Here is a 25,169-nt window from a genome sequence, read left to right on the forward strand (position 1 = left end):
TATCAGCCCTAGCATAGGGCCTGCACCAGGGCAGATATGGAGGGAGGGGACATACCCACAGCACAGAGTACTCCAAGGGATTCTGGACTGCTGCAGGGATGCTCTAATTTGTACCAGGGGCCCTGGCAGCAGCCCAGAAGCCAGAGGATGCAACGGTGATGTAAAGCCACCACTGCCCCCTGGGCTGCACCTCCCAGAAAGTACAGCACAGAATCTGTCCCTGGCATATGGAAACGACTTAAGCCATCCTTCTTCAAGCATCTACCCAGGGCCCCTGCAAGTACAACTTAACACAACCCCCATAATGTGACAGGATGGGAACTCATCCGTTCCTGTATAGGGGAACTGAGAAGGAAGCCACTGTTCTGCCACCCTCTGAAATGTGTTTAGGAGTCCTTCACCAGTTCAGAGAGGATCGTTCCTGACAGTGCCAGCCCAGTTCAGTACTTGCACCCACCAGCCATACAGTACTGTCCCTGTCAATGTCTCCATGTGCTCCCCCAAACACCTTCGCATTCACACAGGGCCAGACAATTTGGTCCTTAAACTGTGGCTATACTGTGAAAAATGTATTTTTGACTCTTAAATTTCATCATGGATCTATTGTGCCTTATGGATTCCACATCAAATTTGCTCAGTCTACAGGTAAAAAGATTTTTTTTTTAATTGCCAGCCCTGCAAATTCAATCTGCATCTGAGTCAAAATGCACTCTTGCCTTTGCACACATCAGCAGCAGTCACAAAGATGATGTAAACCAAATGATGCTCTCACTTATACCTGCATAACTTCACTGCCTCCAAATACCTTAACACCTGTGCAACCCCACAAGCCTTCAGTGGGTTTTCATAGGATGTAACTGAAGGCTTCTGTTGGCCTTTCTATTTTTGGTGTTGATGTCTGAAAAGGAAAGAACCCAGCTTAGCTTTCAGATCACAGGTTGAGTCTCTGGGACTAGCAGTTAGAAAAAACATCTTTTATTTATATATCAAAAAATTTGACATGGCATCACACACACACATTTTTAAAGTCAAATTACATTTAATGTTTATGCAGCAGAATGAAAACGCAAACATTTACAACAGAAAAGGTTAATATCTTTGGACATGGTCTTTCAATCTGTTCCTCAATGAAAATGTCAAACAGATTAAAAATGATGTAAAAGGACACTGCTAGTTTGTATTTTTCTTTCACTTGTTTGTTTTGTGTGGAGCAGAGGGACTGGTTGTGGTGAGCTAAAAATGTTGGAATGTTGTGGGGAGAAGAAGAAGAAGAAAGTTTCTGAGTTTTAAACCCATTTGGTAGCCACTCAGAAGATCTAAGCCCAAAGTAATAATATATTATTAACAACACCATAATGTGGAAAAACTCTTTATGCCACTTTCAGCTCTACTGCTCCTTATATTCTCTCTATATAAACACACTGTTTTTCCTTTGCTCTTCTCCCTATTATTACCGTATATACTTGTTCATAAGCCGAATATTTTTGGTAAAAAATTGATGCATCAAAGAGCGGGGGTTGGCTTATAAACAGGTCTACACCGAAATTTAATGATTTTAAACTCTATGGCAGGGATCGGCAACCTTTGGCACGTGGCTCACCAGGGTAAGCACTCTGGCGGGGTGGGGCGGTTTGTTTACCTGTCGCGTCCGCAGGTTCGACCAATCGCGGCTCCCATTGGCTGCGGTTCGCCACTCCAGGCCAATGGGGGCTGCAGGAAGCGGTGGCCAGCACATCCCTCGGACCGTGCCGCTTCCCACATTGGCCTGGAGCGGCAAACCACAGCCAGTGGGAGCCGTGATCAGCCGAACCTCTGGATGTGGCAGGTAAACAAAATGCCCGGCCCGCCAGAGTGCTTACTCTGGCGAGCCGCGTGCCAAAGGCTGCCGATCCCTGCTCTATGGAATCATTAATTGAATATCTAATACACTGTCGTTTTGTTTACCTGGAGCATCTGCAGGCATGGAGCCCCTCAGCTCCCTGTGGCCACAGTTCGCAGTTCCCATTGGCTGGGAATGACAAACTGCGGCCACAGGGAGCTGAGAGGCTCCATGCCTGCAGACGCTCCAGGTAAACAAAACGTCCCGACCCTCCAGCGGCTTACCCTGACAGGCTGGGAGCCAAAGTTTTCCAACCCCTGAAATATAGGGTCGGCTTATGAAAGGGTCATACAGTTTTTGCTATTTTTCCTTATCCATCTTGGGGGGGTTGGCTTATAAACGAATGGGCTAATGAATGAGTATATACGGTATATTCCTCTCACTCTTATTTTTGTTATTTCCCCCCATCCTCCAAGTAAGAAAAATTGGAAATGCATAACTTAGTCACCACATCTCTGAAGTAGCTACACTTATTTATAAAGTAATTAGTTGAAAAAAACCCAAAATGTTTCAAACCAGTATTTCCTTTGGTCAGTAGAAAAGATGTCATTTGATTTCGGAATCTGGACTCACACTTGTTTCTACAGCTTTTAGTTGTACTGGTTTCTTAAAAGTAAATTGTGTGACAACCTGTACAGGCCTCACAAGTTTGACTATCAAACTCTCTAACACAAGAGCCAGGTTTCAAGGCACGAGTGGGAACACAATGTAAATAGGATCAAAGATGATCATTGCATTATGTAAGATACTGTAAAATTTATTGTAGCACTGCTGTAAAATTAATTTGTGCAGTGCCTCTTCTAGGCTGTATGCTAACCCAGTTTGATGGACTTCATATACTGATATTCTACAACCTAGATATCCCCTGCTGAGTCTTTGGTTTGTCTGTAGGATTGACTTGCACATGTTTTCAAATGGCTGTTGCGAGGTAGTTGGAGATTACACCACCATGAGAAACTGTCTGGCAATCAGCTTTAGTTGTCTTTACAATAAAGAACTTATTTTTAAAACTCATTTACAAAAGGAAGCCCTTGAAACACTGAATGATGACAATATTGCCAAGTGTTCAAAAATCAAGAGCCAGCCCCCAAAACTCATAATATTGGTTTAACAATCAAAAGATTTGTAGAAGTCTGGGCTCTTTTTATTTGCCTTATGGATTTTGAGTCTTTAGAGCAGGGGTTCTCAAACTGGGGGTCGTGACCCCTCAGGGGGCCATGAGATTATTACATGGGGGGTTGTGAGCTGTCAGCCTCCACCCCAAACCCCGCTTTGCTCCCAGCATTTATAATGGTGTTAAATTAAAAACACTTTTTAATATACTTATAAGGGAGGGTCGCACTCAGAGGCTTGCTGTGTGAAAGGGGTCACCAGTAGAAAAGTTTGAGAACAACTGCTTTAGAGGTCACATTTTCAAGCTTTTCTCTGCAATCATGAGGGCTAGAAACTTGAATTTAAAAAAAATGAAAGTTGTGATTCTCACATAATCATATGTCTTCAGAAATTGGGGCTTTCAGAAAAATACCAAATAATATGAAAGTTGGCTATCCTATTTTGAATGTTGACTTCCAAACCCTACTCTTGGGAAACAGCATGATAGACATTAAGTAATGCTAAGGCTCTCTGTAATGATATACATAAATAACAAATCATTAACAACACGGTCATTCAATATTTATGCTTTTTCACAGATCAAGATTCAAATATCTACTAAAATAAAATACTGCATACATGAATCAAAGATTATTCACATCAATAATATTTATCTTATTAATTTACTGTATCTTAATATTCACAATAACCATATTAAGGCTCCCAATCCCTGTAGTATCCAAGCGCTATATACATATGTCTAAGACAAGCTGAATTTCATACCTGTCAGGTACAACTTGCTTCAATTAGTAATATTGCTCAGAAAATGGCAAAGAATGTTAATGTGTTTCATTTCTTCATTTACTGGAAAGTCTGACTTTTTCCCTTTTTGGATTGTGTATCATAGTATTTTCTTTACAATATTTCATAGCATCATAGATTCATTTGTCTCACAGGGCTTCTTTACAGACACCCCTTTACCAATGTTGATGATAGCAACTTGTGAGTAATAAGGTGGCAGGAGGTCATTTATGCTTTGCTGGCCTAAGATAAATGCAGATTTGGTACATATGTAAGCTATTTATTTAATTAACCAGGCATAGTATTTTAACAGATTATTTTTCATTTTGGATGGCGATACAGGGTGAGTCCTACATTTCTCTCAGTTCTTTTCCCTACTTTAATACTCGAGCCTCCCTTAAATACCATTCATCCCAGCAACTCTACCTCTTCCCAAGGCAGTAATGGGCACATCTCCACATTGCCTATTATTCTGGTGCTTGATAGACCTTGCAGAGACACTGATGTGCCTGCAACATTGGCTGAGGGGAATCGGTATGTAGCCACCAGCCTTGCAACCACACCTAGTATATTTGTGAGGAATGGATGCTGTGAATATTATTTCCAATGGACATATTTCCTCTCCAGTAAAGTAAATAATGAATAAATCTGTGACATGGTGTGTAAACCCCACACCAGCATGGAAGGAGTTAGGGAGCTGCTTGGGGCTGGAGTAGCCCATCCTGCAGCACCTGCAAGTCATGGCAGGAATGGACAAGGAGCCTCAAAGGAGGAAGTTCCCCTCAATAGTGGACAGCCCTGGAAGAATGCAGGGTGCTATGCTTCCCAGCTCCCAGGAAGGCCTGATGTCTAGTGCAACCTCTGCCCTCACAAAAAGGGAACACAGATCTCCTGTGCTAAAAGGAGGAAGAGACTTGTCCTATAGCTTGTGCTGGAGACCCAGAGGATTCTAAAGTGGACTATGACCCATCCAGGGCCTCTCTGAAGAAAGAGGTCAATATCCTGGTCAGAACTGCCTATATGTTTTCTTTTTTTCTTGGCCCCTTTCTTTGGCCTGGTCTACACTGGGGTGGGGGCTGGGGGAATCGATCTAAGATGACTGCTGCCACTCCCCTGTCGACTCGGCCTGTGCCTCTCACGCCGGTGGAGTATAGGAGACAACAGGAGAGTGCTCGGGGGTCGATTTATCACGTCTAGACTAGATGTGATAAACTGACCCCCACTGGATCAATCACTGCCCACCGATCCGGTGGGTAGTACAGACATAGCCTTTAACTTCTTTTGCTGCCTTCGGATTGTTTGTTTCACCTGTGACTCTGAAAAGGGGAGAAACTGCCAGAAGGAGGGCTGAGAGCCCACCTCCACTAGACTGTCACTGAACATTCCTGCTAAAAGGACTGGATTTGCTACTTTCCAAGTGGCATCCAGAGGAGCCATAGAGTAGTAAAAGAATCACTCAGTGAATGGAGGAGTACTGTGCTAGTGCCAAAACTTGTTGGCATGACATGTGTCTGCACTGATTTTCAAAAGGTCAATGTGATTTCAAAATGTAATGCATAGCCAAAGCCAACAGTGAATGAACTATTACAATGGCTGAGAGCTGCCAGAATATATCCACTTTAGAGCTCACAAAAGGGTACTGGAAAATACCTTTGCCAGAAACTGGGGGAAAAACAGCTTTTTCCACATCCTTTGGTCTATATCAGTGGTGCGCAACCTACGGCCCACCACTGGTCTATATCAAGTCCAAGAAATGTTTTTGGTCACTCTGAGGCAGCGGAAACTTTCCAGAAGCTAACGGACCGAATCTTGTGGCTGCATGGGCAGTATGCAGTGGCCTACTTAGATGATATAGTTCTCTCCAGCCAGGACTGGGACAGTCACTTAAGAACGGTCACAGCAGCGCTCCAGTTCCTCGCAGATGAAGTAAGGCCGGGAACGGCAATGTCACGTACTTAGGCTACACCAGGGGTCAGCAACCTATAGCACGCATACCAAAGACGGCACGTGAGCCGACTTTTAATGGCACGCTGCGGCCACCGCTGGCCCTGCTCAGCTGAGCAGGACCAATGGCCGGGACCCCAGCAGGCAGCAGCGTGCCCTTAAAAATCCTGCCCGGCCCAGCCCGTTCTTCTCCGCCCCCCACCTACCGCTCTCTCTGGCGGGGGCAGAGGGCAGAAGCAAGCTTGGTCCTGACGGCTGCTGCTGTAGGGCAGGCTCCGCCAGCAGCCAAGCTTCCCCCTCCCCCGCCTCTTCCCCCAGCGTGCTGCGTGGAGCCCAGCCTCCTCTCCCTCCCTGCCGCGGATGGCCCTTGCAAGGGAGGGGAGAAGAGGCGCCCCAGCGCCATCGCTGCTCAGACCGGGAAGGAGGCGGAGAAGAGGTAGGAGCGGGGCCTTGGGGAAGGGGGGTGGAATCAGGGTGTATCCCTCTAGCCCCCCTGCCATGAGCCGCTCAGGGCAGAGGGGTGGGCTGGGATTGGGGGGGTGCTCCCAGCCCCCTGCCCTGACCCCTGCACTCCCCCACGACCCCAGCCCCCTGCACTCCCCCACGACCCCAGCCCTAACTCTGGCACCCCCCACACATACCCAGCCCCCCACACCCCATGCCCTGACTCCTGCACCCTCCTCATACACCCTGCCTTGACTCCTGCACTCCCCAAACATACCCAGCCCCCCTACACCCCATGCCCTGACTCTTGCACCCCCCACAACCCCACCCTGAGCACCAAACTGGAGCTCCTGCACCCCCCCCCCCACCTTCCCACTTGCACCCCTCGCACCAAATGGGAGCTGCCCAGGTAAGCGCTCCACGCCCAAACCTCCTGCCCCAACCCTGAGCCCCCTCTCTCATTCTAGCTCCTGGCCAGACCCTGCACCCCAACCCCCAGCCTGCCACTTCACCCCCAGCCCTGTGCTCAGTGCACCCCCACCCTCAGCTCAGTGCAGAGAGAGGAAGAGAATGGGCCAGAACCAGGGAGAAGGTAGGTACCTACTCTATGTGGGCAGGGCCGGGACCTCAGACCGGCAGTGGGCTGAGAGGGGCCGGCAGGAGCCAGCAGACAGAACCCCAGACCGGCAGTGGGCTGAGCCGCTCAACCGGCTGCTGGTCTGGGGGTCCCGGCCCCCAACCCCGCTCAGCCCACTGCCAACCTGGGATTCTGGCTGCTAGCCCCTTGCCAGCCGGGGTTCCGGCCGCAGGCCTCGCTCAGCCTGCTGCTGGCCTAGGTGAACGGAACCCCAGACCGACAGCGGGCTGAGCAGGCCGGCGGCGTAAGATCAGCATTTTAATTTAATTTTAAATGAAACTTCTTAAACATTTTGAAAACCTTGTTTACTTTACATACAACAGTAGTTTAGTTATATTATATATAGATTTATAGAGAGACACCTTCTAAAAAACATTAAAATGTATTACCGGCATGCGAAACCTTAAATTAGAGTGAATAAATGAAGACTCAGCACACCACTTCTGAAAGGTTGCCGACCCCTGGGCTACACCATGAGAGAAAGCCAACTACGACCCCTATTGAACAAGGTCCAAGCCTTGATAGATCGTCCTGTTCCCACAACAAAAAAACCCAACCAATTATGGCACTTGTGAGTTGCAGGCTGTTATCAACGTTTTGTGCTGGGATTCACCACTACTGTGGCCCTCCTCACAGATCTCGTAAAGGACAGATGCCCAGAAAGGGTCCAGTGGTTGAAAAGCCTGCGATAAGGCATTTTGGACACCAAAGGAGCATTTATGTAAGGAGCCAGTCCTTTTTAATCCACACTTTTCAAAAAGATTTATTCTGCAAATAAATGCCTCACATATAGGACTAAGGTTGATCCTTTTGCAAAAACATGAGGGGGAAGGACATCTGGTATTGTACAACAGCCAAAAGTTGTTCCCCAGAGAGAAAATATACTCCGTGATCAAGAAGGAGGCATTGGCAGCGAAATGGGCTGTGGATTCAGTGGATACTATCTGCTGGGAAACCCTTTTTTTAAAAAAATCACAGACCACACTCCACTTAGGCGTCTGAACACCATGAAAGACACCAATCCAAGGATAATCCACTACAACCCTATAGCTTCCAGGTACTCAACTGACCTGATAAGGCACATCAAAATGCTGACTTTTTTTTCACAAGACAGCAATTCCAGCACAGGGGATGGCACCCTTGCCCCTACCTTGAGAGGGAGGGTACGCAAACCCTACCCCATTATGGAGGCGGTTAAGGCACTGCTTTGGGCTGGAGAAGCCTCATCACGCCACACCTGCAAGTCATGCCAGCAATGGAGGAGTCTGAAAGGAGTAAGCTCCACTCAGTAGTGGGCAGCCCTGAAGGGGAGCAGACTGTTAAGTTTCCCAACTCCCAGGAAGAAGCCTGATAGCTAGCAGAATCTCGGTCCTCACAAAAAGGGAACACAGATCTCCTGTGTCAAAAGGAGGAAGAGACTGTATGCGATAACTTGTGCTGGAGACCTACACGTTTTCCTTTTTATTTTTCCCTTTTGTAGCCTTTGGATTGTTTCACCTGTTACTCTGGAAAAGGGGAGATATAGCCAAAACGAGGGCTGAGAGCCCTCCACCGCTAGACTGTCACCAAATGCTCCTGCTAAAAGGACCGGATCTGTATGAATGCTACTTTCCAAATAGCATCCAAAGTGGGCGCTCTGATGGGAGCAGATCCTTAACAGGATCATTAGGTAAAGAGCTGTAGTAATAATGGTCTACATTGTAAGATGAAGCATGTTATTTTAAAAATATCTGGCCTTCATACACTTTCAGTTTGGTACAGAGTCCTGGCTTCAGGTCTCCCAGAAGCTGCATCATTGTGTTCAACAACACCCGACTTGAATTAACCAGGAATTCACGGCCACATGCCAATGCAGCAACATCTACAACAGAACACAAAATAAAATAATAAAAATCACATTCCAAAAAACAGGAAAATTAGTTTGTATCTAATACAATCAAATATTAACTACCTGTAGGAACTGAGAAGACTGAGCTGTAACATCTATAAACCTTTTCCTAAATGTAGAGACAGAGTCAATACAGAATTGTATAATATGTTACTGAAGCAGTAAACAATACCTAGCAGTCAAAAAAACTGTTTATAATTATACATTGTTCATTAAAATATGTATTCAGGGTGGCTCAGTAGCAAAATTTGTAATGCAATGAGTTATGAAACAGGTATGATTCAAAAAGCTCTGAACTGTCAGCATCTGTGGAAATAATGCAAAGTTGATCCTAATGGTCTCAGTTTTAAAGGAAGGAAGATGTAGATCAGTGGTGGGCAACCTGTGGCCCATCAGGGTAAGCTGATTGCGGGCCGCGAGACAATTTGCGGACGCTCAAAGTCCGCAGGCACAGCCCCCCGCAGCTCCCAGTGGACGCAGTTCGCCGTTCTCGGCCAATGGGAGCTGCGGGAAGTGGCAGCCAGCATGTCCCTGCGGCCTGCAGCTTCCTGCGGCTCCCATTGGCCGGGAACGGTGAACCGCAGCCACTGGGAGCTGCCCGGGGCCATGCTGTGGACACTCAACGTCCGCAAAAATGTCTCACGGCCTGCAATCAGCTTACCCTGATGGGCCGCATGCAGCCCATGGGGCTGCGAGTTGCCCACTACTGATGTAGATTGTTTTATATTTATTCCCCTATGTTCCCGGCTAGAGTACACATCTAAAGCAGCAACAGCGGTCAATTTGCAAGATCTTCCCTGCTCTTGTAGGAGTGCTTCCTTATGCAGTGGACAACACAATAGGCAAAAAATGCAGAAAGGCTATTACTCTGCTAAGGATACAGTTTTCTCTTGAATAAACTTCTTGTACTATAGGAAGCAAAACAAGTTCAAATGTTAAGCAGTGAGGAATGAAACAACATTACAGCAGCTTGCTTTTAAAAAAAATGAGCCTGACTCTCCTCAGACAGCTGTAAATCAGGAATAACTTGACTGAAACCTACAGAGTCATGGCAGGTGTAAAACTGGAGTGAGATGAGGATCAGGCCCATTACAGTGTATTCTGACACACTGAACCCTTAAAGAGAAAATATATTGTAATCCTCACATTAACATGACAAAATTATGAGAATATATACATGTTGTCTTGCTATATTATCAATCACAAAATGGTTAAAAAAGGGAGAATATACATTCACCAACAGTAGAGCGGAAAGAAAGAGAAATAAGTGCAAAAACACGACATTTTAGAAATTACAACCCTCATCTGGAATGGATTTACTGTAAGAAAATCTGGCAGGTGGTATCAGGCATCTTTTTTCCTATTTGCTCTTTTTACTGCTGATTCTTTAACATTTGCAGGGTGCTTTTAAGTAATGACTGTGACACTGACAGACCACTTCAGCTTGATGCTGAGAGACCAGCTCAAATCAAAGCCATAGGCCAATTCACTTGTGGTTTGAATACCAAAGAAATTTTAATGTTATTGTCTTCACTTACCGATAATCTGTTGTTTACTATCGCATTACATTAAGTATACCCTGTACTTAATTAACCCTAGATCAAAAGTGTATGTTAGTGAGAATTTAATTGATGTGTAAACTTCATGAAAACTAATGAAAGATTGTTTGGATTGCTGTAACTAAATGCATTGTGTATATCTCTGTAATTGGACTGCCCATCAAATGGGATTGAAGCCTTGGAAATATAAATGAAGAAGCATGCTAACTTCAAAGCATGGGTCATTGTGTTCGACAATGGGAAATCCACAGACCCAGTCTGCATTTAGTCAACCGAGGAAAAGCCCATTCTGTAATGGAAACATTTGCCAAATTGCTTTCCAGGGAAGACAGCTATAAGAATGGATCCAGGGAATGATCCTGAATCTCTGAACTGTTTGGATTCTGACAGGGTTGAATACTGAGCAAGTAGACAGAGATCCCCAGAATTATTTGGATAAACCCTGAGAGACTTAGGGAAAGCTAGCATATTACTACATCTCTGCTACTGATTTGGATGTACAAACTTAGACTCACCTGTTAATGTGTTTTACCTGCTTTAACTTCTCAATAACTCATTTCTTTGTCTTAGCTAATAAACCTTTAATTAGATTACTTGAGAAATTGGCTGCCAGTGTTTTTGGTGCAAGATTGAGACTATCCATTGACTAGGGAAAAGTGACCGATCCTTTGGAATTGGGAGTACTAATGTGAGGTGATTTTTGGTTTTAATAACCTTTCATCACAAAGTCTAGTTTGTCTGGGTGGCAAGATGTGCTGGAGAGCCTAAGGGGACTGTTTGTGACTCCATGGTAAGACTAATATAGTGATCCAGGAGTGCACATGTGCTACTGGTGTGGTGAGATCGAATTATATAATAAACTACCAGTTTGGGGGGTCTGCCCTGTTTTCTGACAGTCTGACCTGAGATTGGCACTCTCAGTTGTGGGCTACTCTAGACAGTGTAACAATGATTTTGCAATCAACTGATGGTTTAGATTGTCTGGAAGAGTAAATCATTGCTGGACTGGTTTACTGTTTCTGAAACTCCACATTGGTCTTGTTTTCTTTTTTTCTCTCCTGCTTAATAATTATTTTTACAAAAATCACCATAAAAGATTTTTTTCTTCTTCATTTGTTCTAAAGGAGAAAGCAGCATTAAAAATAATTAACAAACTTACTACATCATTCACTTCAAACCAATTTCGAGACAATTTTATATCTAAAATCTGGGGAAAACACTTGATACAAAAATCACAGATGCCCACTTGACATTTTTATACATGAAAAAAATGACAAATGTCAAACTATGAGTATCACTGTATGTGTTAATATTTTAAGAGATGGAGATGATGAGAGGGCAAAAGCATTTAAAATAGGTTCAGGGCCTGTACTAATGCTAATATGTTGGTTGGGTTCAAAGTCCTGCTCACCATTCTGTATCTTCAGGCAGCTAGCCCCAAATTTGTTAGACATTTCAGTAACAATAAATATCGCTCTCACATGAATACACTTCCGATGCTGAACCCAATGAACTCATTAAAGACAGAGAATACCAGTTGAAGAAGTAACAACATACGTCATAAAAATGTATCTTAAAAGACACAGAAACAGAGGAATTCCCATACTAGCTCAGACTTACATACATCTAGTTCAGTATCCTGTCTCCAACAATGGCCTGCACCAGAAGAGTCAGAGGAAGGTGCAAGAAACCTACAGCAGGCAAATATGGAATCCCATGAAGATCTCACTCTAATCCCCAATGGATAAAAACTGGTTTAAACCCGGAAGCATAAAATATTGTCTCCCTTCAACAACTTTTTTTTTTTGCAGTAACTATAACAAATCTGGATAATCTTAGCTATATAAATATACAGTCCCTCTTTCAATCTTACTAAATTGTTGACCTCAACAGCAGCCAGGGGCAATGAGTTTCACAGTCTAATTACATGTTGAATTAAAAAGCATTTCCTTTAATCAATTTTTAATTTGCTACCTTTCAATTTTATTAAATGCCCTCGTGTTCTTGTGTTGGGAGGCAAGGAGACCAGAATCTCCCAATTTCGAGCAGACCTAATCTAACTTAGAAGACCCACATTGTAGGCCAATCTGGTTACACATGATGGAAATTCTGTTTTGTTTTTGTTTTTTCATTAAGAAATTATATCCAAAAAACCTACCTTAAAAATGTTAAGGTTGCAAAACCAGGATTAAGGTTCAATCATTCATTACAGTGTATCCTTTACCATATTTCTCCTTAAACACTCTCCTTTCCAAATTAAATAGACATACTAGGTGAAATCTCAGCAGCACTGAAGTCACTGGCAATATTATTTTTATTTTTAACTCCCACCGAAGCCTTCCTCATTCCACAAACCTCTAAACATTGTCAGTCTCTGGACCTTTATTTCTGTTATGCTTTTATAAATAAAGTGATCTGAGGCAGAATAAAATCACACCTTTAATTTGTTGAAGGAAATAATGTTTTCTATATTATTCTTAATAGTCTTTCATCTTACTTACATTTACTAGATATCTTAATGAACTAGCCACAGTGACACCTAGATCACCACCATCCCACTCTAAAAATAGGTTATTAAATTCAGAACCCACTACTGTGTATGAATAATTTATGTTGTTCTTCTTATTTGGAACATCTTGTACTTGCCAATGTTGAATTTCATCTGCCATCATTTTGGCCAGTTTTCCTAGTTTTATTAGGAATTTGTGTAGTTCTTCACAATCCTCTCTATGCTTCCATCTCAATAGTTTGGCCCTCTTTCACGATGTTGATTCCAGGGGCACACAGCTTTTAACATTTTTCCATGCCAAGAGCAAACAGTTAGTTCTTTGGCTTCCTATCTTTTACTTCTCACCCTAGGATATCAGGCTTCCTTAATAACCATTTGTGAGGAATATCAACCTTCTGGAAGTTGAGATAATTAGCTTATGTCTTCTACTAATATTATATTAAAAGTGAAAGCCTTGTCTAAACTTCTGATTTCAAAGCGTGATTATAGCGAGAGAGAATCTGAATGGCAGATTTTTCTTTTCAACAGATCTGCTCCCAGGGTGAATTCAGAATCATATTTACCAACTTACTTTAAGTTTTATCATGTTTTACTCTTCTTAGCATGGCAGAACCAACACAGCTAGAAGACAATGAAGCTTTCTAGAACTTGAAGAGAATGGTGATTCATAAATGATACCAACATTTTAAAAAAATCAGTCATTTAGTCAAACAGCTAGATATGCATCATCCTACATTTACTGCAATATATGCGCCTTACAGTACATGTGGAATATAGTCCTGACATACAAAACTGACTTACTTGTCACAATCCCTGCCAAAGCTAATACAAACTGATTTTCATCAGAATCCAGATCTTGGTGTTTGGTATCTTCACCTAGTGACCTCACAAAGCTCTCCATAGTTTGTCCCGTGATTGTGAAAAACTTTACTGCTTTGCTCTGTAAGTGCGGAGGGAAAACATTCACTTTCACAGGTTGCACTAAGTAATACTGAAAGGAACATACAATAGGATACAAATGTTGCCTTTACCCACTGTACATGTCATATTTCTTTACATGCTATAGTTTATTGTCTCTTGCAGAACTCCTCCCTTATGAGACATCCTCCAGTGACTACAACTCAGCTGCCAAATTCAGCAGTTACATAAACGGTAGAAGTTGTTAAATGCGGAGTGCAAACTGATCAGAAAACTGGCAAAAATGGTAAAGTAGTGCAACTGGAGTTCATCTAAGTGGCATTTAGTGTGATAGTAAAATGAGCAACTTAAATATGGCAGGGACAGAAGCAGCATTGCAGAAAAAGCAACTGATAACAGAGTGTAAGATAAAGCTGTGTAAGTTATACTCATTTTGCACATCCACTGAATGACAAATTAAGGTCAATTTATACCAAAAATGTATCTTATACGGTATGCTCCCAATTATCTGAATAGCAAGGTGGACATGAATTTTGTTCAGTAAATCAGGAGTTTGGATAACCAAGAGGACAGGAGTGACACTGCAGGGAGCCCTCTGCAAGGTGCTGGGGAGGAGGCTGTACTGGCTGGGCAGAGCAGACCAGGACTCTGCTCTGACCCACCAGGACTGCAGCATTCCCTGCACCTTCATCTGCAGGGAATGGGTGTCACCAGCCCTAGGATAGTGCAGGGAGCCGTCTGACGCTGTGCTGTCATGGCTCTGCTCACTCACTCCTGTGACAGCGGGGCTGCAAAGGGCTCCCTGCACTGCCCCAGGAGCCATTCACCAGCAGGGTTACCTCTCCCATGGCTGAAGGTTTCTGCTCTATTGTCCGAACCTTTCCATTAGCCAAATCCCAGGGAGCAAGGAAGGGATTTGGATCATGCAGAAGTTCAGATAATAGGGTTTGGGAAAATTGGGAGTATACCGTATTTCCATTTGTCACCCAGAGAGTTCCGGAGCAGTTGCATCCATTTACACTTGGCATGATTTTTTTTTTCTCCAAACGATTCCTGGGCATTGAGAAATAAGTAGCCAATTCATCCTCAGTATAATGACTTTAACGCAGTGCACTGACAGTATATTTGTATATTCCACATAAACTAAACAACATATCCTAGGTGCCTATTACTATCAATGTGCAAGAAGTGCAGATATTTTAAAATCATGATCCATGGAATATTCCTCTTAGGAAGTGACATAATTGATGTTTTGAATGAAATGTGTTAGTATGGCGAAGTAGTTCCAAACATGCACTTCCTTCACCAAAGAAACACGGGTTAGAATCTTAGTCGATCATAATACTCTACCACTCTTCTCCATTTTAAATTGGTTTTAAAACAATCACTTTTAATTTTGTGGGCTAGAACAGAAGAAGAAACATCCCATCGTTCTTTGTGTTTCATGGCCTGAGAGGTAGACTGCGCATTTTCTGATGAGCACTGCAGTGCGGAGGACTGGTTGGTAGGTATGAACGTTGGAGAATGAGTGGGCAAGGGAATTGCTGAAGTAATGTGAGGGATTTTTTTCCCCTGGTGGTGGGTTTGCAAAATTATTTACACTGTGATGGCAGTAATCTGCATTTTCAGTCTGATAGCTGGTGAGAGAAGAAAATGTCCCTCTTATCTGTGTCTTTTAACATCAAATATTAAATTACTGTTTGTTCCCTGCTTGCTCTACCTTAAACCATTTATAGACTATAAAAATTGGATAGACCAAAAAGAATAAACAATTCAGAGAATTATTTTGCTATATGTTCAATTACTGAAATACACCTATGTGTTAAGATACGTTATCTACAGCACGTTATCTACCTAGAATACCTAAGCATTCCCACTAAAATGTATACATCTGTAGTACTCACCCCTCCTAGAATGTTTTTAATTGCTTCCTCATTGCTAGAGACACCCCATAACAAAGTACAGACTGCAGCTCCCATTTCTGTACAATATTCTGCCTGCTGCAGTAGTTGTTGTCTTGCCTCATTCAGCTGCTGTCGAAAGGCTAGTTTCTCCTAAAATTAATATAAGTAAATTTTGGGAGATTAATACTGAAGGGCATTTCATTTGGTTTCAAAGCATCCCAACTACGTTTCTACCACTAAGCCAGAGAAAGGGAGACAATATTACGGCCATATATAAAATGCAGCAATTCACAGTACTTCCACAGAGCTAAATTCTCTCTCCAGAGCAGTCTGAATAACCATGCTGTGTGCTAGGGAAGTCAACAGGAACTAGGAGTCTGCCACCTGCAACTTATGGAGCAGTGCTAGAGTTAAACAATGACAGCTACAATACCCTCAGTGGTTCAAGTTAAAGTAGAATCAGCTTCTACTACACAAAGAATTGCATCTCTCACTGACAGACAAGAGATTTTAGCAAGACAGGTGAGTCTTGGGGTAGCAGTCCTGTGCAAAACTGCTAAGTATCTCAGCTATGTGAGATAAAGTTGCTTGTGAGCTAGAATAGATGCCCCAGAATAAAATAGAGGCCTATCTAAGAGAAGCTAGAGGCTATACTTCCCTGACATGCAGTGGCAGAATGAGACAGGATCCCTGGAGCGCTAAGCTCTAGGCCCGAGGTTTGGAATGGCCTCCAAATTTAGGACCACAGATGACTGGGCTCCAAGGATATGTGATCCATGGTGTAGGAGCAGCAGTCCCATCAGGGGTCTGTCTGCTTCAGTGCTGGGTGAACTGGTTTTGTGCTTGGCTCACAGAGCACTTGATTGGTAAATTCAACAAGACCTGGAAGTATTTTGGAGCGGCAAATATTTCTCACAGCCATATGGGATGCTGGCAGAAAGAGGGACATGAAATGAAGATACTCCGAAGTCTCATTCAGTCTTAAATTAATCCTTACTCCCTAATCAGACAGACTAGCCTGACCAGACAAGAAAGAAGAAAGACAGGAGCAGACCACAAAGAAAACCAAGAGGTACCAATATCCTAAAAAACCCTTCCAAATTGATGCCTAACCAACATCACAGTAAATAATGAACGATGGCTCAAGGAGAGAGAGAGCAGAGCTACTAACACTTGTGAAGATACTCTGAGCATTGTGGTTTGGGGGCAGTTTTTGCAGCTGCTTATAAATAAACGAACAGCCATATGCACCTCAGGATTTCATACATGCAGCCTGCAGCTTTTGCTTTGGCACCTGTGGTACAGACAGCAGCATAGCTGCTGCATGCAATTCCTGAGCACGCCTGGCCACTCAGTGGGGAACAGAGCACACGCAACACTGAGGGGAATGTCTACACTGCAATCATACAGTTGACTCGGGCTTGGGCTAAGGGGCTGTTTAATTGTTGTATAGATGTTCAGGCTCAAGCTGGAGCCCAGGTTCTAGGGCCCTGTGAGGTTGGAGAGTCCCAGAGCTCAGGCTGCCCGAGCCCAACGTTTACACCACACTTAAACAGCCCCTTAGCCAGAGTCAGCTAGCACGGGCCAGCGGGGTTTTTAACTGTAGTGTAAACATACCCAGAGAAGCCCTCTCCCACTGAAGTAGTGAGCAAGTCTCCTGCTCATTACCACTACATTGGGGTAGCAAAGTTAAGTTAGATAGGGGGGATCCCGACAGGGCAGCCCCCCATCCCTACTCCCAGAATAGGAGCTTTTCCTGCAGGCTGGGATGGGGGGCACTTGCTGAGGCCTAAAAGGGAGGAGGGAGCTGGGGCACTGCTAGAGTATAGGATGGGAGTTGGAGGGGCACTGCTAGAGTTTGCTGAGGAATGACGGGTATGGGCTTCTGGGCCACTCAGACTATCCCAATGTGTGCAGTGCTATACAGGCTGGGGGAGTGACATCACAACTGGGGTGCCAAGAACTGGAAACAGGGAGATGGAGGTGGTGGGGGGCTGTACCACACCTCTCGGGGGGGAGGCTACCGCAGAGTGCCTTGAGCAGAGGGAGTAGGGGCCAGTAAAGAAAAGGATGCCAACTGAAGAGTTAAAAATGGGGAAAGTACAGTCCATGTCAGAAGAAAGCATCCTGTTTGTGTGGGTGCCCTGTGTGTTTCCCATCCTGACACATAAGGGCGGGGGGGGGTGGAGGGGGGCGTATATTTTCTTAACAAGTTTGAGTATGGAAAAAAAAAACAGAGCCAAACATATGATTTAAAAAAATCCAAACCAAACGAAAAACACCACGCTCAGGATTCCAAAGCTAGGGATCTCAATTTGGGGGGGGTTGTCTAAATTTTTGAAGTTGTGGGGTTGAAAATACCAAAAGAGTTAAAGTCACCTAAAGATAAGCTGCTATAACATGGTACCCCTATCCATCCACAATGCTTCACAGATTCATACGTTACTGTTAGAAGTGATTACTTTAATTAGATCTCTCAGGTCACATAACTGGTCTAAAAATCTACTTTGCTGATCTTTTCCTATGTCCACATCTAGCTGCCTACATCACACCTTATAGCCACCCTTGTGTTGATTAAATTTTCTGGCAGTAGGAAATGCAATGTATGATTCACTGTTTTGCAAATTAAATGTATTGAGAAGATTTTTCAGCATCAATCCACAATATATTCTGTTACTGTAGTCTACTCAATAGACTTACACTAATTACTGATACCAAAGAATCTGGGACTTCCGTTGCTGGTAAATAAATAGTTTTGGGAACATTTTCTGGGAGTACTAAAAGCAGCCTGTTATTAAAACCAGCCATTAAAATCTTGTTAACTTAAAAATGTTGTTGAATTTACTCTCTTCTCTAAACTCAACATCAGATCCATTAGCTTCTGACAACATCTTGCAGCAAGTCTTCTACTCAAATACACTGAACTTTCTTCCTATCCCTCTTCTTTTCTGTATTGCATTTATTCAGTGTTTGCATTTTGCATTAAAAGGCGAAATGCAATGTTGATTAATAAGACATAACTCTGGTAATGTCATAACTGGATAAGCCTGTCAGAATGCAAAGCCACAGCAAAAAAATCAAACTCTTCACAAACAACATCATAGCAAATGAATGAAAACCAGAAATAATATTTACAAGACCAGGGGAATAAACAGACCCTGCAAAAAACACACTAACAACCCTCCAAGAAGCAATTCTACTGTGGGTGCACACCACTGACTAGTTATTGTGCTGTGCAACATCTTCCAAGAAGGGTCAAACTTCATGACTACGACAGTGATAAACTACATAACTAGAAAGTGATTAGTTAAGACGACAGTAGTGAACCAAAGATGACATTTATGCTTCCAATTTTGCTCAGGTTCAGAGGGTGTCTTAATTTCCTAAAGAAGTTATTGTTAGGGACCGAGACGTAGGCAGTTTGGCCTAGTAGTCAGAGCAGGAGTCAGGGTCAGAGCCAGGACTGATCAATGCGGTTGGGAGGTGAGGCGCAAAGACAGGAGGAGAGGCAAGGATCAAGCATGGAGCAGGCACTCAAGAAGGTACAGGAGCCAAGGCAGGAACATGGTTGGGTGCAGTAAGCAGAAACAAGCAGGGTCCAATGCAGCCACAACAGGACACCACCTTGTTACTCAGACAAACTTCCCGTTCCTCCTCCTGGTGGAGGTGGGCAATCCTCCAATCAGAGTTCCCATAGGTGTTGCCTTGGCTGAGGCTACAGCACTAGTAGCTTCTCAAGCACACCAGGTTTCCATAATCATTGGGTGGAGGTCAGGATGGTGCAGCTGTCTGGGGATTCCTAGGGCCTGGGTTCGAGACCCGGGACATCACAGTTATCTAAGTTTGTGAAAAAAACAGTGGACTACAAAACGATTATTCATTCTTGACCAAGAAAAGAATATTAATATTATCAACAAGGCAGAAGGAATGCAAGCCAAAATAGGGAAAAAACAGGTTAAAGAATATTTAGAAAAGCTGGATGTATTCAAGTCAGCAGGACCTGATGAAATTCATCCTAGGGTGTTTATGGAACTAGCTAAAGCAATCTCAGCATCATTGGCAATTATCTTCAAGATCTCCTGGAGGAGGCTGAGGTCACAGAAGACTAAAGAAAGGCAACCATGGTACCTTTATTCTAAAAGGAGAACAAAGAGGACCCGGGGAATTATAGACCAATCAGCCTAATTTGACACTTGGAAAGATACTGGAACAAATTATTAAACAATCAGTTGATACGCACCTGGAGGATAACAGGATTAGAAGGAACAGCCAACATGGATTTGTCAAGAATAAATCATGCCAAACCAACCTAATTTCCTTCTTTGACAGGGTTACTGGTCTACTGAATGGGGGAAGCTCTAGTTGTGATATATCTTGATTTTTAGTAAGGCTTTTAACACAATCCCCCAGGACATTTTCATAAGCAAACTAGGGAAAAGTGGTCTAGATTAAATTACTATAAGAGGCGTGGCCAAAATGCAGCTCTTTAAGAGTTTGAGTGCGGATCACAGAGCTCGGGGCTGTCGCCCCGCCAGAGGAGCAGAGGCTCAGGGCTGCAGCCCCACCAGGAAGAGCCAGTGCACGGATCTGCGGCTCCGCCAGGAAAAGCCAGTGCACGGGGCTGCAGCTTCGCTGGGAAGAGCTGATACATGGGTTTGTAGCCCCATGGGAAGAGCCGGTGCTTGGGAGTCCAGCCCTGCAGGAGGTGCCCAGGCTCGGGATTTCAGCTGCACATGCCCATTATAACAGGAAATTGCTTCACATAGTACTGTGTGGACCTCCTTGCTTGGGATCTCCCCACATTCTGCACTACACAGGCTGTGTTTACTGTTCATAATTCAGATTTCAATAGTTTTAGATTTAAGTGTTAACCCTCCGTTAATTTCGTGGATGACAATGACATCTTCAAATTGTAAGAAACGCAAGTATGAAGAAAACTGAAGTTTTAAGCCAGAATGAGAGAAAGAATTTGCATTCACTGTTAAAGGTGGTAAACCCCTGTGCCTTATCTGCAGTGTATTGCTCACTCACTACAAAGTGAGCAACTTGAAACCTCACCACAAAACTAATCATAATAACTTTTTGTCTAAATACACTCCTGAATCAGAATTAAGGAAGAACAAGCTAACTGCATTAAAATCACGCCTAAACAGTCAACTACTTTCTGTGTTCAGTAAGGAAGCTGACACAATGACCAAAGCTAGTTTTGTTATGTCATGGAATATCGCTTGTGCTAAATGTCCATTTTGTGATGGAGAATTTGTTAAGAAGAATACTGCAGAAGTGGTTGCAATTTTAGATCCAAGTAACACAAAACTTCAACAACCAATAAAGCAAATTCCAATTTCGCGCCACCCTATGGAGAGGCGGATCTCCCAGATCAGTGCTGATGTTGCATGCAAGATGCAAAACGATCTAAAGAATTCGCTAGCATTCCACCTGTCAATAAATCCACGATATACAAGATAGATCACAACTAGATATATTTGTTCGCTATGTTTCCGTGGATGTAATTGTGAAAGAAGAAATGTTGGACTTAGTGGCGCTAAAAGAAACAACCCGTGGTGTTGACATAAAGAATGCACTTGACAAAGCATTGACAAATGCCCATGTACCACTGGATAAACTTGTCAGTGTAGCAATGGATGGAGTACCTGCCATGGTAGGGGGGAAAAGTAGGCCTTATCGGACTCTTGAAAAGCAATCCCAAATTTCCAGCGTTTCTCCCCGTTCATTTTATCATCCACTGTAAACACCTCACAGGCAGATACTTCAAGTACAAAAATATTACAAAAACAGTCCTAGAATTTGTCAATTTCATCTGCTCGAATGGGAAGACTCATCAACAGCTCAAAAATTTCATTGAAAAGCTGGATCTTGAAGACAAACCTAATGATATCTCTTTCTACTGTATTGTGAGTTGGTTATCAACCAGCAATGTCTTAAATAAGTTTGTGGAACTGCTGGAGCTTTTCAATGCTTTCCTTGAAGAAAAAGAAAAGTCCTATCCAAAACTGAAAGATGAGCAATGGATGCAGAATCTGATGTTTTTCGCGGATATTATGCAGCATCTGCAAACTCTCAATTTGGCACTCCAAGGGAAGGATAAGATTATTTCTGACCTTACTCAGACAGTATTTAGCTTCCAGAACAAGTTAAACCTTCAGCAACATAGTGTCAAGAGACTTCGACCACTTTCCCCAACTCAAGAGTAAGGTAAAAACATTCCCTGAAATTGAAGTAGAAGATCACAAACTTGAGGAATACAGAGGTAATTGACAAGGATTGCTTGATACTTTCAGTCCAGGTTTGAAGACTTGCAGAAGCTGTGATCCTGCTTCGCCTTTCTTGTAAACCCTTTAAAGGTTGATGTGATCAACGATGGCTGTCCGATTCCCAAAACCGTGATTACAGAAACATCTGCTATAGAAATGGAACTACTGGAACTTCAGGAGGACCAAGCTCTAAAGATAATGCATAACTAGGGGCAGAGCTCTTCTTGAGACCTGCTGCTCACAAACAGGGAAGAATTAGTAGGGGAAGCAAAAGTAGATGGGAACCTGGGAGACAGTGACCATGAGATGGTCAAGTTCAGGATCCTGACACAAGGAAGAAAGGAGAGCAGCAGAATAAGGACTCTGGACTTCAGAAAAGCAGACTCTGACTCCCTCAGGGAACTGATGGGCAGGATCCCCTGGGAGAATAACATGAGGGGGAAAGGAGTCCAGGAGAGCTGGCTGTATTTTAAAGAATCCTTATTGAGGTTGCAGGAACAAACCATCCCAATGTGTAGAAAGAATAGTAAATATGGCAGGCGACCAGCTTGGCTTAACAGTGAAATCCTTGCTGATCTTAAATGCAAAAAAGAAGCTTACAAGAAGTGGAAGATTGGACAAATGACCAGGGAGGAGTATAAAAATATTGCTCAGGCATGCAGGAGTAAAATCAGGAAGGCCAAATCACACTTGGAGTTGCAGCTAGCACGGGGCAGGCAAACTTTTTGGCCTGGGGGCCACATCGGGTTTCAGAAATTGTATGGAGGGCCGGTTAGGGGAGGCTGTGCCTCCCCAAACAGCCAGGCGTGGCCCGGCCCTGCCCCCTATCATCCCCCCCCCCCCCACCGCTTCTCACCCCCTGATGCCCCCCCCCGACTCCTGCCCCATCCAACCCACCCCGTTCCCTGATGGCCCCCCTCCTGGAACGAGCACAAGTCCATGGGGCCGGATGCACTGCATCCGATGGTGCTAAAGGAGTTGGCAGATGTGATTGCGGAACCATTGGCCATTATCTTTGAAAACTCATGGCAATCGGGGGAGGTCCCGGATGACTGGAAAAAGGCTAATGTAGCGCACATCCTTAAAAAAGGGAAGGAGGAGGATCCGGGGAACTACAGGCCAGTCACCTCACCTCAGTCCTTGGAAAAATCATGGAGCAGGTCCTCAAGGAATCAATTCTGAAGCACTTAGAAGAGAGGAAAGTGATCAGGAACAGACAGCATGGATTCACCAAGGGCAAGTCATGCCTGACTAACCTAATTGCCTTCTATGATAAGATAACTGGCTCTGTGGATGAGGGGAAAGCAGTGGACGTGTTATTCCTTGACTTTAGCAAAGCTTTTGATACGGTCTCCCACAGTATTCTTGCCGGCAAGTTAAAGAAGTATGGGCTGGATGAACGGACTATAAGGTAGACAGAAAGCTGGCTAGATTGTCGGGCTCAATGGGTAGTGATCAATGGCTCCATGTCTAGTTGGTAGCCAGTATCAAGCGGAGTGCCCCAAGGGTCGGTCCTGGGGCCGGTTTTGTTCAATATTTTGTGCATAGCAAAGCCTGTGTTATATTCTATGTATTTTCCCTTTTGAAACAGACATATTATAGAAATGTTATATTAAATTCAAGGGACTAATTCCTCCAAACAGCTCTTGATGTCAACTATCTGAAAAGATCTTGCAACAAGCTTTGAGAACACCCAAGCAGTGTGTTTCTCAATCTTGATACAAAGAGCACATTTATGTAGATTTGCAGTGCTGTGTGTTAAACCAGATTCAGAAAGAGTCAATCTAAAAAAAAATGAAGGAAATTTATATTTAAGGACAAAACTGTCCTAAATCCATCCTGTGACACATAACAATTGTGGCACATACAATATAAAAAAATCAAATTATTTTGAACCTCCTGTAGACTATGCAACACATACATGTATAACTGAGAGACAATCTCTTTATTATACCAATTCAGGTGTAATTTTATGTTTGAAAAAAAGGAGAGATCTCTGAACACAATTATCAAACATATTTAGTTTCACCCCAACTGCATTTATAGGAATAATACGTAATTAGTTATTTTAGAGACATTTATAAAAAGCAGTAAAGAAATTCAGCCAGAAGTGTGAATTTGTTTCCCTTTAAGATTTCAGCTTCAAATAATTATTAGTACTACAGCCGTGTTTCATTTTACTACTCTTATTATATGGATCTTTCGGTTCTAGAGAATCTTTCATATAAAAAAGTATTAACGTAGAACTTTTAGGTGCACAATTTATATATTTTTGGCTATATGAACTCAATACCCAACAGTTTTCCAGGTTGTCCAGAAGCCATATACTTGAAGAGATATTATATCTTGCAAGGTTCAAGTGCTGAACTGGTATTTCCCTGTACTTCTTACTAAAACTCAAGCATACAGATGATAGCTTACTTTTTTGTGATCAAATGTACCTTTTTCTCCCTCATGCAATCTGCTTGGGCTGTTTCCAGGCGGGCTTTGAAGTGTTCACAATCCATTCTTACCTGCTCTAGTTCTTGCTCTCTTTTCTCCATGTCTGCAAAAAATAATTTGAAAAAATTGAATAAGAAGTTACAAGCAGCTACCTTATACTAAGCATGAAGATTCTGCCAAATGCAATATGAAGAGTCTGCTTTAATATTTGGTTGTGTCAGGCCTCCTCCTTGTGGCCAACTGGGACTATAACCATGTGTCACATTATTAAACAACTATTACAAAAAATCTATTAAATGAACATGAAGTTTTAGATTTAAACCAGGAAATACATGAGAATTCACGGTGAAGGATCAAATCTCTCTTACTTGACCACAACAGGGTACAGTAAGCTATGTTGAAACTGAGCTCCCTTTTGCCCAGAACATTAACTTTATATTTAATGTCGTTCATTTTCTATTTTTTATTAGTTTTCATAATCTGCAGATTATCGGGAGTCTTTGCCCTCAACTTTAGTGGCAAAGATGAGGAAAATACCAATACCAACTAGAAGTTAATCTATGGGGATGAAGTATGTGAACAATTAAAAAAAGTAGTAGAAGCACTCCAAATGTATTAATGTTTGTGGAACACTAGATAAATGCTACGCATATCTTCATAGTGCTGGCTAAAACTGATCCATAATTGCTTTAAAGAAAAAAGAAAAACAATTAAATAAGAGAAACTGATCTCCAGATTTATTAGAAATATGATTTCATTTAAAGTGCTTTGCTGTAATAAACAGAAATCAAGTGCAAATTATTATTGTGACGTTGCACTCCATAAGGCTTCATGGAAATATCCTTATGAATGTATATATGATATAAATGGAATATGT

General features: G+C 43.1%; 1 protein-coding gene across 4 annotated transcripts in view; it reads right to left on the bottom strand.

Annotated features, from left to right (window-relative positions):
* Positions 1 to 25,169, bottom strand: part of HSF2BP (heat shock transcription factor 2 binding protein) — a 133,573-nt gene that overhangs the window by 13,490 nt on the left and 94,914 nt on the right. For all 4 annotated transcript variants that reach the window (XR_010594894.1, XM_065578261.1, XM_065578263.1 and 1 more), the window contains exons 3-6: positions 24,292 to 24,395; positions 15,576 to 15,725; positions 13,555 to 13,693; positions 8,541 to 8,658 (exon numbers count right to left, since the gene is read on the bottom strand). Coding sequence is in view for 3 of the 4 variants with exons in the window: in XM_065578261.1 (XP_065434333.1) it covers positions 8,541 to 8,658; positions 13,555 to 13,693; positions 15,576 to 15,725; positions 24,292 to 24,395 (511 nt within the window). In the remaining variant the exon portion in view is untranslated. The remainder of the gene's footprint in view (positions 1 to 8,540; positions 8,659 to 13,554; positions 13,694 to 15,575; positions 15,726 to 24,291; positions 24,396 to 25,169) is intronic.

The sequence above is a fragment of the Chrysemys picta genome, chromosome 1 (assembly GCF_011386835.1).
Source record: "Chrysemys picta bellii isolate R12L10 chromosome 1, ASM1138683v2, whole genome shotgun sequence".
Taxonomy (NCBI): domain Eukaryota; kingdom Metazoa; phylum Chordata; order Testudines; family Emydidae; genus Chrysemys; species Chrysemys picta.